At 41.1% G+C, this 13,470-nt stretch overlaps 1 protein-coding gene across 4 annotated transcripts in view; it reads right to left on the bottom strand.

Annotated features, from left to right (window-relative positions):
* Positions 1-582: 582 nt before the first annotated feature.
* phlpp2 (PH domain and leucine rich repeat protein phosphatase 2) overlaps positions 583-13,470 on the bottom strand; it is a 34,816-nt gene continuing 21,928 nt past the window's right edge. For 3 of the 4 annotated variants that reach the window (XM_069523880.1, XM_069523884.1, XM_020098640.2), the window contains 11 exons: positions 12,797-12,999; positions 12,549-12,609; positions 11,691-11,786; positions 10,854-11,009; positions 9,501-9,701; positions 8,991-9,153; positions 8,775-8,905; positions 8,479-8,592; positions 7,753-7,947; positions 7,411-7,642; positions 688-6,648 (listed from right to left, as the gene is read on the bottom strand). In XM_069523880.1, coding sequence (XP_069379981.1) covers positions 5,365-6,648; positions 7,411-7,642; positions 7,753-7,947; positions 8,479-8,592; positions 8,775-8,905; positions 8,991-9,153; positions 9,501-9,701; positions 10,854-11,009; positions 11,691-11,786; positions 12,549-12,609; positions 12,797-12,999 — 2,836 coding nt within the window. In that variant the 3' untranslated portion in view covers positions 688-5,364. Of the gene's footprint in view, positions 6,649-7,410; positions 7,643-7,752; positions 7,948-8,478; positions 8,593-8,774; positions 8,906-8,990; positions 9,154-9,500; positions 9,702-10,853; positions 11,010-11,690; positions 11,787-12,548; positions 12,610-12,796; positions 13,000-13,470 lie in introns of all 4 variants that reach the window. The other variant, XM_020098641.2, reaches the window with a different exon arrangement.

Here is a 13,470-nt window from a genome sequence, read left to right as displayed (position 1 = left end):
TGTCCTTTAAACTGTCCTTTAATTCCATCTAGAAAAGTGTGTGTAATGATATCAGCATTTGCCTTTAATTTTAAAGACGAGTTGGCTGATATGTTCCCCAGGTCACGTTCTACAGGCATGCATCTCTTAGATAAAATAAATCATATCCTATATACGACTAATTTATTGTGGATTCCATAGCTCTCAGTACAGCCCTGACCTTTGTCCTATGATTCAGGTATTCTTATTTTGTTTCATTTTGAAACCAACAAAACCTCAAATATCCACAGTATTGCTGAGAGATAAACGACTATTGAGGGACAGTATCTTTCCATTGTCTTGGAATCAACTTGAACAAAGCAGAGTCATACTTTGTTCCGGAGTCTTGTCCTCTTTAAACCTCATTTTAAATGGCAGATCTACTGTGTTTAGGAATTTATTCATGACATCAGTGTTAAACTTGATTTTTCCTCTGATTCATTTTCTTGCATCTATCATAACTGAATAACAAAGAACATCACATCCATAGGGACCAAGGCAAATATCACTTCCTGTTAAATAGTTCGGGTATTTAAAATGAATGACAACAAACTACAACCAACATCATATCTTATACTGACCAAAGGCAGTGACTTTGATCATATTTATTGGCATGAAATCATCATGGTATGGTGAGCAAAATGACACCAGACAAAAAAAACAACCAAATCACAGTAAAAAGTTTATTGCTACTTGGCTTAAAGTTAATTCAAAAACAGCTCGTCTGCTCAAAACTAAAGATAGCAGCATTTCAAATAAAACAATGACTACCTTCCACTCTCAAAATTCAAGGGAGTACAGTTCTGTCTGACACACAGCAAAAGTGCACATTGTTAGTCCTTCTTAATAATAAATCATTAAACAGGAACCTAAAAGTTTAGCAGTAATCTAAATGCTAAAATACAAACCCAAAAAATATTAGATATGCTCCATTTTTGTACAAATAAAAAACAAATTTGTATATTTTTAACATGACTTATATTTAGGGCATGCTTTGAACAGTAAATACAGTTATAATTTGTACCTTTAATAAAAGTACCATCATGAGAAACCATTTTCTGTGGAATCCCAGTCACTTTAGATTCTGTGGTGGAGAGAGAAATATAGATTTGCATGAAAACAATGAGGTACAAAAATAAACGTCGGCTTCTTGGCATTGTGAAAAAAATATTCAAGCATTTCTAGAAAATAATGTACAGAAAGGAACTGTGGAATCAAACAACGGCTACTTTGGTCACATGTTAAACAGCTGGAAAACATCTTCAATCAGTTCCATTCACCATGTTCACACAGAATTACAGTCAGTCCATTATTCACGCGAGCATGCATACACTTACTGTACGTGTGCACTTAAGCTTCATTTTACATACACATAAAAGACATGTTGCAACAGACGGTAGTTGTACAAGGAGCTTGTTATGTTGTGCAGAGAGGAAATGATCCTTTACACATAATAAATGATCCGCAGCTAAAAAACAAACAGAGGCTGTGGCCTACTGAAATCCACAATTTGGTGCAGGAATGGGGTGATGAGCTTTTTACCACTGGACCCCTCCACTAAAGAATTAAAGGGAATATTTCAATTCAATGCACTGTACCCTGTGCTCCCTCTTCCTGTATCTACGCACACTGTTGGCATATGTACATGCACACTGATTAAGATCCTAATGGCTTGTTTTATGAAATACGCTTCATGTTGGGAATGTACGTGAGACAGGACACCAGGTGAATATGTGATGGCAGCCAGGAGACAGACAGTATAAATGTACAGTGAGCCTACAGATGTGTAAAAAAAGTGACCCAAGTGGTTTTAGAGGAGCACGAAATGTGCGATACAGTCGACGCCTGACTTGGCAAAAACTGGGCCCACAATAATAAAACTACACTGCGAATGAGCACAAAAAGGAAACACACATAAAAGAGCAAATATCATACAAAGTACATACATCATACATACACACATCAGTCAATATTTATTTTCAGACATATTTGTGGAATCAGGTGATGGAAAATGAAGCTCTGATATACATTTATATTTATACACACTTTGCATATTTGTATGGGGGAGTTCGCAACATCCGTTGCAAACACCACTACTTAGTATGAAACCATTAGGAAAGTTTAACTTCTCCAACTCCAAACTCACTATAAACAGCTCAGTTTCCCAAACTTTGTTTCAGACGTGTACTAATATTATTCACAATCATTTGTCTTACAGTTTTTTCTAGCTCCTCCTGTGGCCTGTGGCAGGTACACCCCCTGTGACCCTCAGTGTTTCACCGACATCAGTCCAGACACCGGATAACGGGTGTGGGTGAAAGGCAACAGTCAGGACCACATAGAGTCGCAGGTGTTTGGCATCTCAGACACTGATCAATAAAGTGACTGGAAATAAATTAGTAGACTCAAATTCCCACTGGTAATTTTAGAAAAAGAAAATACAAACCTTCAGTTGAAATAAGTGAATCATGAATAAGCATAATGGGGAAACTAACAGTGCTTTGATGTGAACTTATGAAACTGTTTTAGTACATTATCTATTATTACTTAAATGAAGAGATTTCCAAAACCATTTCCCAGTAGGCCTACTGGTAAGGTATTATTAGGTCAATATTTTATCTAAATATCAATACTCAATATATAAATACATACTTAAAGATATGTATCTAGATGAGATTTACATAAATAATGGTAAACATAACTGTGTCCTCATTTTCAGCCAGAAGGGGGCTCAATAATTTGGTTTTGACAGAGTTACATTACTGTAGTGATGTTGAGGACGCTGCTGTTTGTGGTGCTGTTGTTGAAACTTTAAATATCGGTCAAGACAAAATTCAGATGAAAGTGAGAGAAAACAAAATCCTATTTACTAAAAAGGGAATTATTCGTTTTTTACTAAAAACGGTCATAAATGAATTGTTATGTCACTTCACATTGTCATCATTCTCATTGGCTATGTATTCTTAGATAAGAGGTGATATGTTGGGCTGAGGACAGCCACATTAATCCCATCACACCATGTTGATCACTATCTCATATATTAAAGTCATTACCTTTTTTATGTACAAAGTGCTTTCAACAGTGTGTATTCCTTTCAAGAGACAACACTTTCAAATAACAGGAAAAAAAGATTCAGACTCATACATCAATTAAGGCTTCATCAGCGACTTATCACTCATTCCTGTGGAGCAAAGACAAAAGGGCAGAGGGGGGTTTGCTTTAATAAAAAACATCCTCCTCAGAGTTCAGTAACAAACTGAACCAGGCAGATGAATCAAAGAGCTCCTCCTCTTAAAAACACTGGGTCGTGTTACTTTAAGGCTTGAAGGGAACACTGAAGGTCCAGCTGTGTTTCAGCTGAGGAATGCCAGAACTGCACCACTACCAAGTTGGAATGCTACATAAAAATATACATCTAATGTGGAAACCACGAGCAATTACCAAACTTATGGCCGTCATGACCACAGCAGCCGAGCAGCAGAGCTGACCTCTCTTTTGGCACAAGGTGGGGACAGTACTGTAAGTAACGCAGTTTTTGAAAACCCCCTTTCAACTGAGATGAATATGATTGGTCAAACATATTTTAAGAAAACAATTGGGAAAACACAGCATGTAACTAATAAGAAAATAGAGCACATCCTCTGAGTCCTACAGAAACATTGTCTCTTGATCAGGAATAAGGATAGATGCAATATGTCTGAGTGACAAAGACAAGCTATATCAAGTTATAGTCTTCTATAATCCCAGTTTTGTGCATTTATGTCTAGAACTGTGGGATCTGCTCCAAAATGTGTGACACCTTGTGTGCACAGACCCGATCTTCCAGGAAACAAGACAAAAACATAACAGTAACACACATGGAAAATCATTTGGGTGCGTTTGAGAGGTGAGCTAAAAGATTTGAAATGAAAACTGTAAATGTCAGTGGGTCACAGGGATGTTTAGAAATGTAAAAGTGAAGAAGCCTCCAAAGTTTGGATTTATACTAAGTACCATTGAAAATATTTCATAATCTGCAATACATACAAATATTGTATGTATCCTTCATATTGTAACGATACAGTGGAATATTTTAGTTTTGTGCCTCAACTGGTTTGTTCAAATGAAAGAAATTGAATGAGATGAAACATTATATGGACACTATTACAGGGACAACATTTAAACACTCATCTTTTAAAGACTAAGAGTGGACATCTAACAGGTTGAAAAAGCTATTTTGATTTACCTTAATCTATGTTTTATATATGTTTGTATTTATCTTTTGGTATTCTTCAAATATTACATATGTTATTATTCTATATCCTTCTTTCCTTTGTCTGGTGTTTGGTTTTTAAATGTTTAAATTCAATAAACTTTAAGTCTTTTTTGAAGATGACCATGTGATCATGCACAGTCAGAGATTATACTGATAAAAGGATTTTTGAATCCTACGACACATCAGCTCAGTAGAGTTGAATAACTTTTATATTATAATTGACAGTTTTCAAAAATACATTGCTCTCAATGGAAATACCTTTCAATCTCAGTGTCAGCAGCTCAAGCACACTACATCACCTAGAGGCCAATTGTGAGTGTGTATAATTAAATTATCATATATAGGAGATTTTATATCTATATTGTGTGGGGTTATTAAAAATAAAACATGACTACAATGGTTCTGGCCATGTAAATGCAGTTATTGTGTCTTTTTATCCAATGAGCCTTTCAAGCATTTATACTGTCTGTTCCCTTTGTAAGCCACAGGAAGAGGAGGAGAGCGAAAGCTGTGCCAGCGCTGGTCTCTTGGAGACACGGTCTGTCCTTAACTAAGAAGCTCACATCCCTAAACACAGCCTGGACGTGGGGGAGCTCTAGGCTGGATCGTAGGCACTTCTTCAAGTTTCAGTCACAGGGCTTTTCTCCAGGACCTGAGAGACCACAGAGTCCCCGGAGAGGAGATTTGACCTCACTGAACACCATCATCCCGTACACACCCTCCAGATTGCTTGATCTTCCAAGTAAAGGGAAATGTTGCTGACATGTTTACACACACGAGGTATCTCATGTCAGGTCAGGTTTGTTTTACTCTGGTAACCTGCAATCCTTTTCACAACATCGTGTTATGAAGTAGAAACGTGATTACCCCTGTTTTCTTGGATACTCAGTAGTAGCCTATGACCTCGACTTAATGGTACCACATCACGGATGACGACTGTCAAGGTCCAACAGGGTTTTCTTGTCCTCACAATGGATCTGAATGGCAACTTAAATTGGAATATCCCACACATGTGAGAAATATCTCTTCTTCTTTCCTGGAATGGCACGTTCACAGAACTGCAGCCACATGCTGCTCTGCTGTGTCCCCCCCTAGAGGGCAGTATCGTAGACTTCCTGCTGTAGAAAGGAAGCTGGGCCTGGACCTGGAACCAGGTTGGAGGGAAAAGCAGGAGGGTGTGGATGATCCCAAACGGGCTCTTTGAAGGAGGGTATTATGGAGGGTGCGGAGGAGCCTGAGACTAGAGGGTTCTGGCCTCTTAACTGCTCCCTGACTTCCTGCTCCAGACTTGGTGGAACAATAAGCTGATCCTCTGGGTCCTGCTGGGCTGGGGCAGTGAAGTAACCAGACTTTTTCTTTGGAGCCTCCAGGGCCACTTCAATAAGATTGTGACTGTCCTCAGGAGCCACCACCGAGCCATTGGACAACTTCTTCCCAAACAAGCTGCACGTGGAAGGAGATTTCTTAAGGTCAGCGATCTCTCTCCCACATACAGCCAGCAGGCAGCCATTTGTGGCAGAAACCACCACGCTGTTCTGTCTACGCATTTTACCGTTGGGGTAGTCAGAGTTACGCTTTTCAAGGTCAAAGTCTTTGGAGCTCTCGGTGGACCCTGACCGTAGCTGGAAAGCACAGCAGTGAATGTCCACCTCTACTTCTAACTTGCTGCCATTGGAGATGACTCCCTCAAGCGGAGCTTCATCGTCACTGTCCAAGCCGTTGTCGGACTGGTTACTCGAGAACGTAGCGCAGGAGGGTTGACGCTGGAATAGACCCGGGTGGGTTGCTGAACCACCTGAGCCTGGCACCATGATCCCACACAGCGTAGTAGCAGGGTGAAGGCTACACCGTCTCTCTGGGCGGGGTGCAGGCCCAGATGATTGGTGCTCGTCTGAAGCGGTGGACCCCGCCTCACTGCCCACCTCTGAGGCTGATGTCTCACTGTTGAACTCAGAGACTAAACCACTGCTCGATGAAAGCATGGCTGGGTCACTGGGGCCTGGGGTCACGGTTACAGGCGCAGGGGCAGGAGGGGGACCGCGGTCGGTGGTGGAGACTTGTGGCTCACAGGTGCAGCTGTCCTCGCCGATATGCAGCGACACCACCACTGCCCCGATGTTGTCCTTACAGCCGTAACTCTGGGCGAGCGAACACAGCTTCTTTGCAGCAGCACGTGGATCTCGCACAGCCTGCACGGTGCACACAGCCTCCTGGTAGGAGACCCATTCAAACAGAGCTCGATTACCCAGGATCAAGAACTCATCCTGGGAACAGAGCGGCTCAGTGTGCACCCACGGCTTTGGAAGCACCCAGGGAGACAGGTAAGAGCAGCCCAGCAGGCGAGAGCAGCATGTCACTCCACTCACTTTGTTATCCTAGAAAACAGGAAGTGCAATTAGAATTGTGAATCAATGTAAAGCTCCATAATAAAGTCTGCTGTCAGACTCTACAACACCATCTGGAATGAAAAATGAAATACTTTTTCTCATGTCACTCTACTTATCATTACTTCACTATTTCTAATGGAGAAGGGCATTTTACACATTAGTGTCGTCTGCACATCACCTGTATCTTTCTATCGTATATATACCTTTCTATTTATACAGTACTATATATCATATACAATAGTAAATATATATTTTCTATACCTGTAATCTATAAAATAAACTGTTTTTGTTTACATTGCTGAATTTATATCTATGTATATAAATACATTTATATGTACATAGAATAGTTTATTATTTTTGTATACCATATCTGCCTAAATATGTAGAAACGGTCTAATCTGGACATATATGGACACTATCCCAATATCTCCTTATACTTATGAACAAATATAGTTTTAGATTCTGGTGCAATCATCCTGTGCCACTGCACTTTACTCAGTTACATATTCTGCATTTAATATTTAATTTCTATTTTTACTCTATAGCCTTTTTACATTTGTATTCTCTTGTCTACCTCATTCTGACTTGACTGCTGCTGTAACACGTTAATTTCTCCAGTATGTGGATCAATAAAGATTTTATCTTATCTTCTCTTACATGTACCTCAGAATATGAAGCTACACATTAGCATAAGATCAAACGTTCTAATGGCTCTAATGTAAACATACAAACATATGAGCTGTTCATTACCTCAGTAATTATGGCTTTACTCCGTTTAACTCTCTCCATCTCCTCAGTGCAGTTCTCCAAACTGTAAACCTTAGAGAGAGGTACCGGTCGGCCGTTCCGACACAGCACTGCCTGGCAGGTGCCCACGTTGGCCACAGTAAGGCTGAGGTAGCCTCCCGGATCTGAAGGCTTATGGTGGATGTAACACAACAAGGCAGAAGCACCCAGTTTCTGTCCAGCCATTCCTAGTTTCCTGTCCCATTCCAAGAGAAACAAACTCTTAAAGTCACCAGGAACAGCTTAACACAGCAGTGACTCCAGTTTCTTGGTCCAAAAATTTAAAATTCAAAAAGTCTGTCTTACCTGTGTGAGGTGAGGAAAGTGTTGCACATGTACACATTGTCAATACTGGAGTGCTGAAGTTCCTCACATAGCACATCTCCCATGGTGCACTGCAGCAGCCGAGGCACTTCCTCATTGCGGTCTCCATCAAAGATACCGTAACATGCTTCCACACCGTCTCCAAACCGGTCCACAGTCAGCACAGACACACACAACCTGTCCCCAAAATGATATCCACTTTAACAAAGAGACCTTACATGCAGTAACACTGCTCCTCCAGGTCAAGGGGGGGACAGCTGATAAAGACGCTGCTGTCTGGGCAACATGTGGTGCCCATGATCCTGGATAAGGCCCCACTGCACCAACTACGCTTAATAAAGATCCATTGACTGTCTTGATGCCAGAGCTATGTAGGTGCCTGTCAATGATTCGGATACTGACTCAGTTGTAGACATCTGCTCTCTGTTACTATGGCAACATCCAGACAGATAGATAGACAGTAAATCAACACACAAAATCATTTTCAATCAATCAGAGTTAATTTATATTTGAAAAAAGAATCACAGGGTAAACCAGACCCCGTGTAGACAAGAAACACACTGAATAAATAGTTGTGTCTTAATTTAGGGAAAACAGATTTGTTTACATCTGTGTAGGCATTCAATTTACTTGTACACAACAATTACTTTATGTATTAAGCTCTATATGTTCACAAAAAAACAAACAGGGACCGAAAGCAGCGCTCACTTGTTTCTTTGGCCGCTCATTTCAGAGTAACCGTGGTTCCATGGAGTGGAGGAACTCAATGAGTCCCCTGCTGTTGTGGTGGATTTCTGGTCTAATTTCAGGGTTGTGATGTGACTGAAGAAGGAGAAGAAATACAGCAGAAGGATGAATGAATGTATGCACAACATCCGTACACGATACATGTTTCACGTCTAAGAATTACTCGATATACCCCAAGTTTGTCTCGAGATGACTACAAAACTACGATTAACACATTTTCTAAATTTTGTTAAGGGGGTCAGGGTTTTGTAACTCACCTGAAGAGGTTGAGGGTTTTGTGCTCCAACATCAGGCTGCTGTTGCCCGTCAGGTCCAGCTCTTGCAGTGTAGCAGGCAGCGAGTCAGGCAGCTGGATCTCAGTCAGCTCATTACAGCTCAGATCTACAAGCTGGAAATGTTTTAAAAATACACATGAGCTGAAACAGGCTAAAGGTGATCATACACAAAACAAGTCAGGCTGAAAAAAAACTGACCTTGATCTCCGGCAGGTTGAGGATCTCTGGGAAGACAGTAATGTGGTTGGAGTGTGCAACTAGGGTGTGCAGTTTCTTACAGCTGGACACAGTGGAGGGGATGGTCTTTAGCTGGTTGCCACTCAGATCTAGCTCCTCCAGCAGCTCCAGCTTACTCAACTTGCTAAAGACAGACAAACATGAAAGGGACAAACACCAGTGAGTGGAACGAGTCAAAATACTTACATTATAATATCATTACCTTACTGGGTGCAACCACATGAAACTGTACATGGGCTTAATGTTTACTGGCAGGTAAGTGAATGAAGGCAGAAACACAAAACAGACAATCAGTGATACCAAATAAGGGATCTAATGAAAAGAGATGATTAAAGGGACATTTATACCATGAACTTGAGAAAACAGTAAACAGACTAAAATGACAAAAAAGCCACTGTATCAACATTGCTAGTCATAGGACAAAAACTTGATTTAAAATGTCTGACTAACATGAGAGCGAAAGCAACCAACCTGGCAGGGAAGGAGAGCATTTGGTTGTAGGCGATGTGAAGGACCCGCAGGTTCTGGTGTCCAACCAGCAGAGCACCACAGTTCTCATTCAGGTTGTTCCCTGTCAGGTAGAGCTCCTGGAGCGTGCTGAGGCTCTCCTCTGATTGGCTGCTAGGAGGAATGCTTTCCAGGGCATTGGCTGACGCATTTAAGAATTTCAGGCTGTGAGGGAAGACAAATTAGAGAACATTAAAGAATAAAAAAAGATACAGTAGAAAACATCGCCAGGTTGTCATCCAAGACTGTATCCAACCGTTCCTGTCTCGTTTGGTTTTGGAGAAGTTAAAACTAAAAATTAGGGATTCCAAATTCTATTTTTTCAGTTGTCATCTAAGGGTCGCAAGAAGCAGTTCATTATGGGCCGAGGCAGGGTACCTCCTGGACAGATCGACAGTCTATCCCAGAGCTGACATATAGAGACAAACAATCATTGAATTTAGAGTCTCATGCATGTCTTTTGTCCGTGGTTGAAAACCCATGCAGACACGTGGAGAACATGTAAACTGTGGATTTAAAACATTTTAAGACAAGCAAATGTAGAACAGCGTAACATAAGTGGCATCAAGAAAAGCAATGGCAAACTCAAACGGTATACTGGAGAGGATACTACTCTTCTAAGTATGCACATAAACGTGCGTAGAGTACAGATGGTTAAGTTACTTGCCTGTGTGTTCACATACTGAACAACAATAAAACTTGTCCTTCGGGCCCATGAACAAGTGAACCTTATCACGCTGTTGTTTTAAAACAAAGTCGGGCATCCCAACATCGGTGCAATGATATCTCTGCAGCCTTCGAACATAACAAGACTTTTGACATCACCCTGTGTCTTCACAAATATGAATATGATAAACCTCACACTGTTTCCATCAGTCCTGAGTCTGACCCGCTCTCCCTGGTAAGCTGCACAGCTCTTGGAAAGGATATCAGGAAACCCATCATGCTCAAAACAGTTACTGCCATTACGTCTCTGCATTAGAGACAGTAAAGTACATTTGAGCTTCTGATCTGCTAATGGGTGTTAAGTGATTTACCGCACAGGAAATTGGAGCGCAAGTGAGGCTCCAGTTACGGTCTCGAATGCTCCGCTGATCTTGACCACAATCCCTATATAGTTAATATAACGTACATACATTGTATACTTCATTATTTTAGGGAGGAAATATACAATCTATATTTTATACTTTCAAAACAATCAGCTGCGATGACTATTCAGATATAACACAATAGTATAAATAGTATAAAAAAGAATCGAGGACAGAACGGAAAAGGAAACGCAAAGAGAAAAGGGAGAATGGGGGTTGGGAAACTCACTTTAAGGCTTTGTAAAAGAGACTCTCAGGGAGTTCAGCCAGCTTGTTGTGCTGGAGGTCCAGGGCTTCCAGAGGGACGTGGTCAAGTAGATCAGGCACTCTCTGCAAACGATTGTTCCCCGCCAGCAGCTTTCTCAAACTCAAGCTGTTGAGCAGTCTGTCAGAGGCCAGAAGAGACATTAGAGAGCATGAGTAGGACAAGAATAAAAGAACAGCCCCTCGAAAAAAGGCAAAGAACCAAAGTGTATATTCTCCCAGTGCAGACTGGACCACTGTGAAGCAGTGGATGGATTTTTCAGACATGGCAAGACAGGCTAACTAATCCATCAATGACCTTTACAGCTTGGCTATCTAAACAGACCAACACAGCAGCCTTTTATTCTCTCCTCAAACCATCTCAGAAGTCATGAAGTGGTACAGTGGAGAGAGGAATATTATCTCATTTGCAAGAGCTTTTCAGATGTCTCATTCAAATGCAAATGCCTCGGCTGAGAGCTGGCAGTGAGTGATGGCAACTCTGAGCCAAGCACTATAGCAGGCCACGTTTTACAGCTGCAACCAGAAGAGAGATATTGCGTCCACAAATTGACTGATTAGAGCTGTTGCTCTTTCAACGATTCCACTACCAAATCTTTAACAGGGCATCGTGAAAAGCGGTTTGGCATTAGCGTGAGATATTAAAAAGCACGGCCATGTGGACTGAGACTCCTGAGCTCCTATTTCTGCATGGTATAACCAGCTGTTTGGTACAAAGGGCTGAATGAATTCATATTACACAACATAAGAACTGAAGCAGAGCAGAGACGGTTCAGGACTAGTGAGAGAAACGGCCAATAACCTGGAAGGAAGCTCAGACAGGAGGTTGTGTGTGATGTCCAGCATCTCAATTTTCCTGCAGTCACACACCCAGTCCGGAAGGTACTCCAAAAGGTTCCTGTCTCAACACACACACGCACGCACACACATGCACGCACACACGCACGCACACACACATACAGATACACACACACAAAACTCAAACTGAGCAGAGTTGTCATTTTGCATTTAACTGTACAGATGAGCAAACCATGTTGATATAGTAATTAGGAGGCAAAACAAATTTTATTTTCAAGGTATACATTATTATAATATTGCATTATGTGATTCTGTATGTTCACAAAGACACCAGAGGTTGACTGGAAAAAATAAATTCTTCAGATATTTTCTACACCTGGCATCTGGTTCAAAAACAGCTTAAGGCAAATATACACATAATGAGCCCTGACATACTGTAGCATGTAACACTGTCTGCATAATTACACAGTAAACCTACAGTCGCCTAGCTTTGAATGCATATAGTAAAAAAAAGCAGCCTTTAATTCTGTGTATAAGGAAAACATCTATACCATGTGATGTGAAGTCAATCTATTCTCAATTAGAGAGGGGGGCTGAGGGTCATATCGATTCCCTCAAAAATATTTAAGTTGGCATGTATTGTAGACAGGATTTGACTTGTTCTTGTCCTTCAACATTACAAAAAAAAAACAAGAGAAGTTACAACAGTGTTGAGGCGTCACTTCTCAGAGTTTAACTATTAATTATCCAATTAATCATCCAAATTTGGCTACACTATGTTTTAGCCACTGTGCCCGACTAATTCAAACTTCTTTTATTCTTCTTCTGTACAGAAAAATGATTATTCCCAACCAGAACTCACTGTGATAGCTCCAAGTGTGTCATCTGGTTAGGGACTGGATAGATGCTGACTGTGGTGAGGCCTGTGGACAGAACAAAAAGGGCGATCAGCGGCTCAACATCTGGACTATTCGTGTGTGTGTGTGTGTGTGTGTGTGTGTGTGTGTTTGTTTATGAGATGCACGAATCACTGGGGAGAAAGGCCTGACACAAAGTCAAACAGACAGTCGGGCTGTAACAGCAGCGAGTTGCCGCTCTTGTCTGACTCACGGTTGCTGCTGGCATGAAGCATGCGCAGTGTGAAACCGCTGAGCGTGAGTGTCGCCAGCTGGTTGCGTTGGCAGTGCAGAGACTCCAGGTTGCAGATGGAGCTCAGGTCTAACGTGTCCAAGCAGTTGTCCCGTAAGTCCAGCTGTGTCACCTGGCTCACCGCATCTGGACTCTCACTTTTCACCCAGCGCAGCCCATTCAGCCTGGATTAACAGAGGAGAGTACAAGGGATTAAATGTTATTGGTTATTACCTCAGGAGCAGAGGGAAACGCCTTTGTGCAGAAAGTTAAGGTGACATCTAACAACAGTTTCAGTGCAGGAAGTCCACAAATTTAACCATCTATATATATGACTAGTAAGCAAATACTACTGTGGTTAATTTTACTATGATAAATGCACCTTATTCTAAAATTCCCAGTGTGAACATATGAGTAATACGCATTTCTAGTAACAGGGGACCATGTACAAGGATCAAATTAATTTCACTAATATACCGTGAAGCCATTTTTCATCTGCATATATCATCTTGTTTTCAGTACCCAGAAGCAATAACACACATTTATTTGCATAATTTTGCAAAATTACTGTCAGGGGCGGGTATAAAAACACACTGTTATACTAGGGTTAATGTGAATTTTGAAAATATTTAGAATCAAACAATTACTCATTTAAT

This window comes from Paralichthys olivaceus, chromosome 1 (genome assembly GCF_024713975.1).
Source record: "Paralichthys olivaceus isolate ysfri-2021 chromosome 1, ASM2471397v2, whole genome shotgun sequence".
Classification (NCBI taxonomy): Eukaryota; Metazoa; Chordata; class Actinopteri; order Pleuronectiformes; family Paralichthyidae; genus Paralichthys; species Paralichthys olivaceus.
This window is presented reverse-complemented; position numbering and strand designations above follow the sequence as displayed.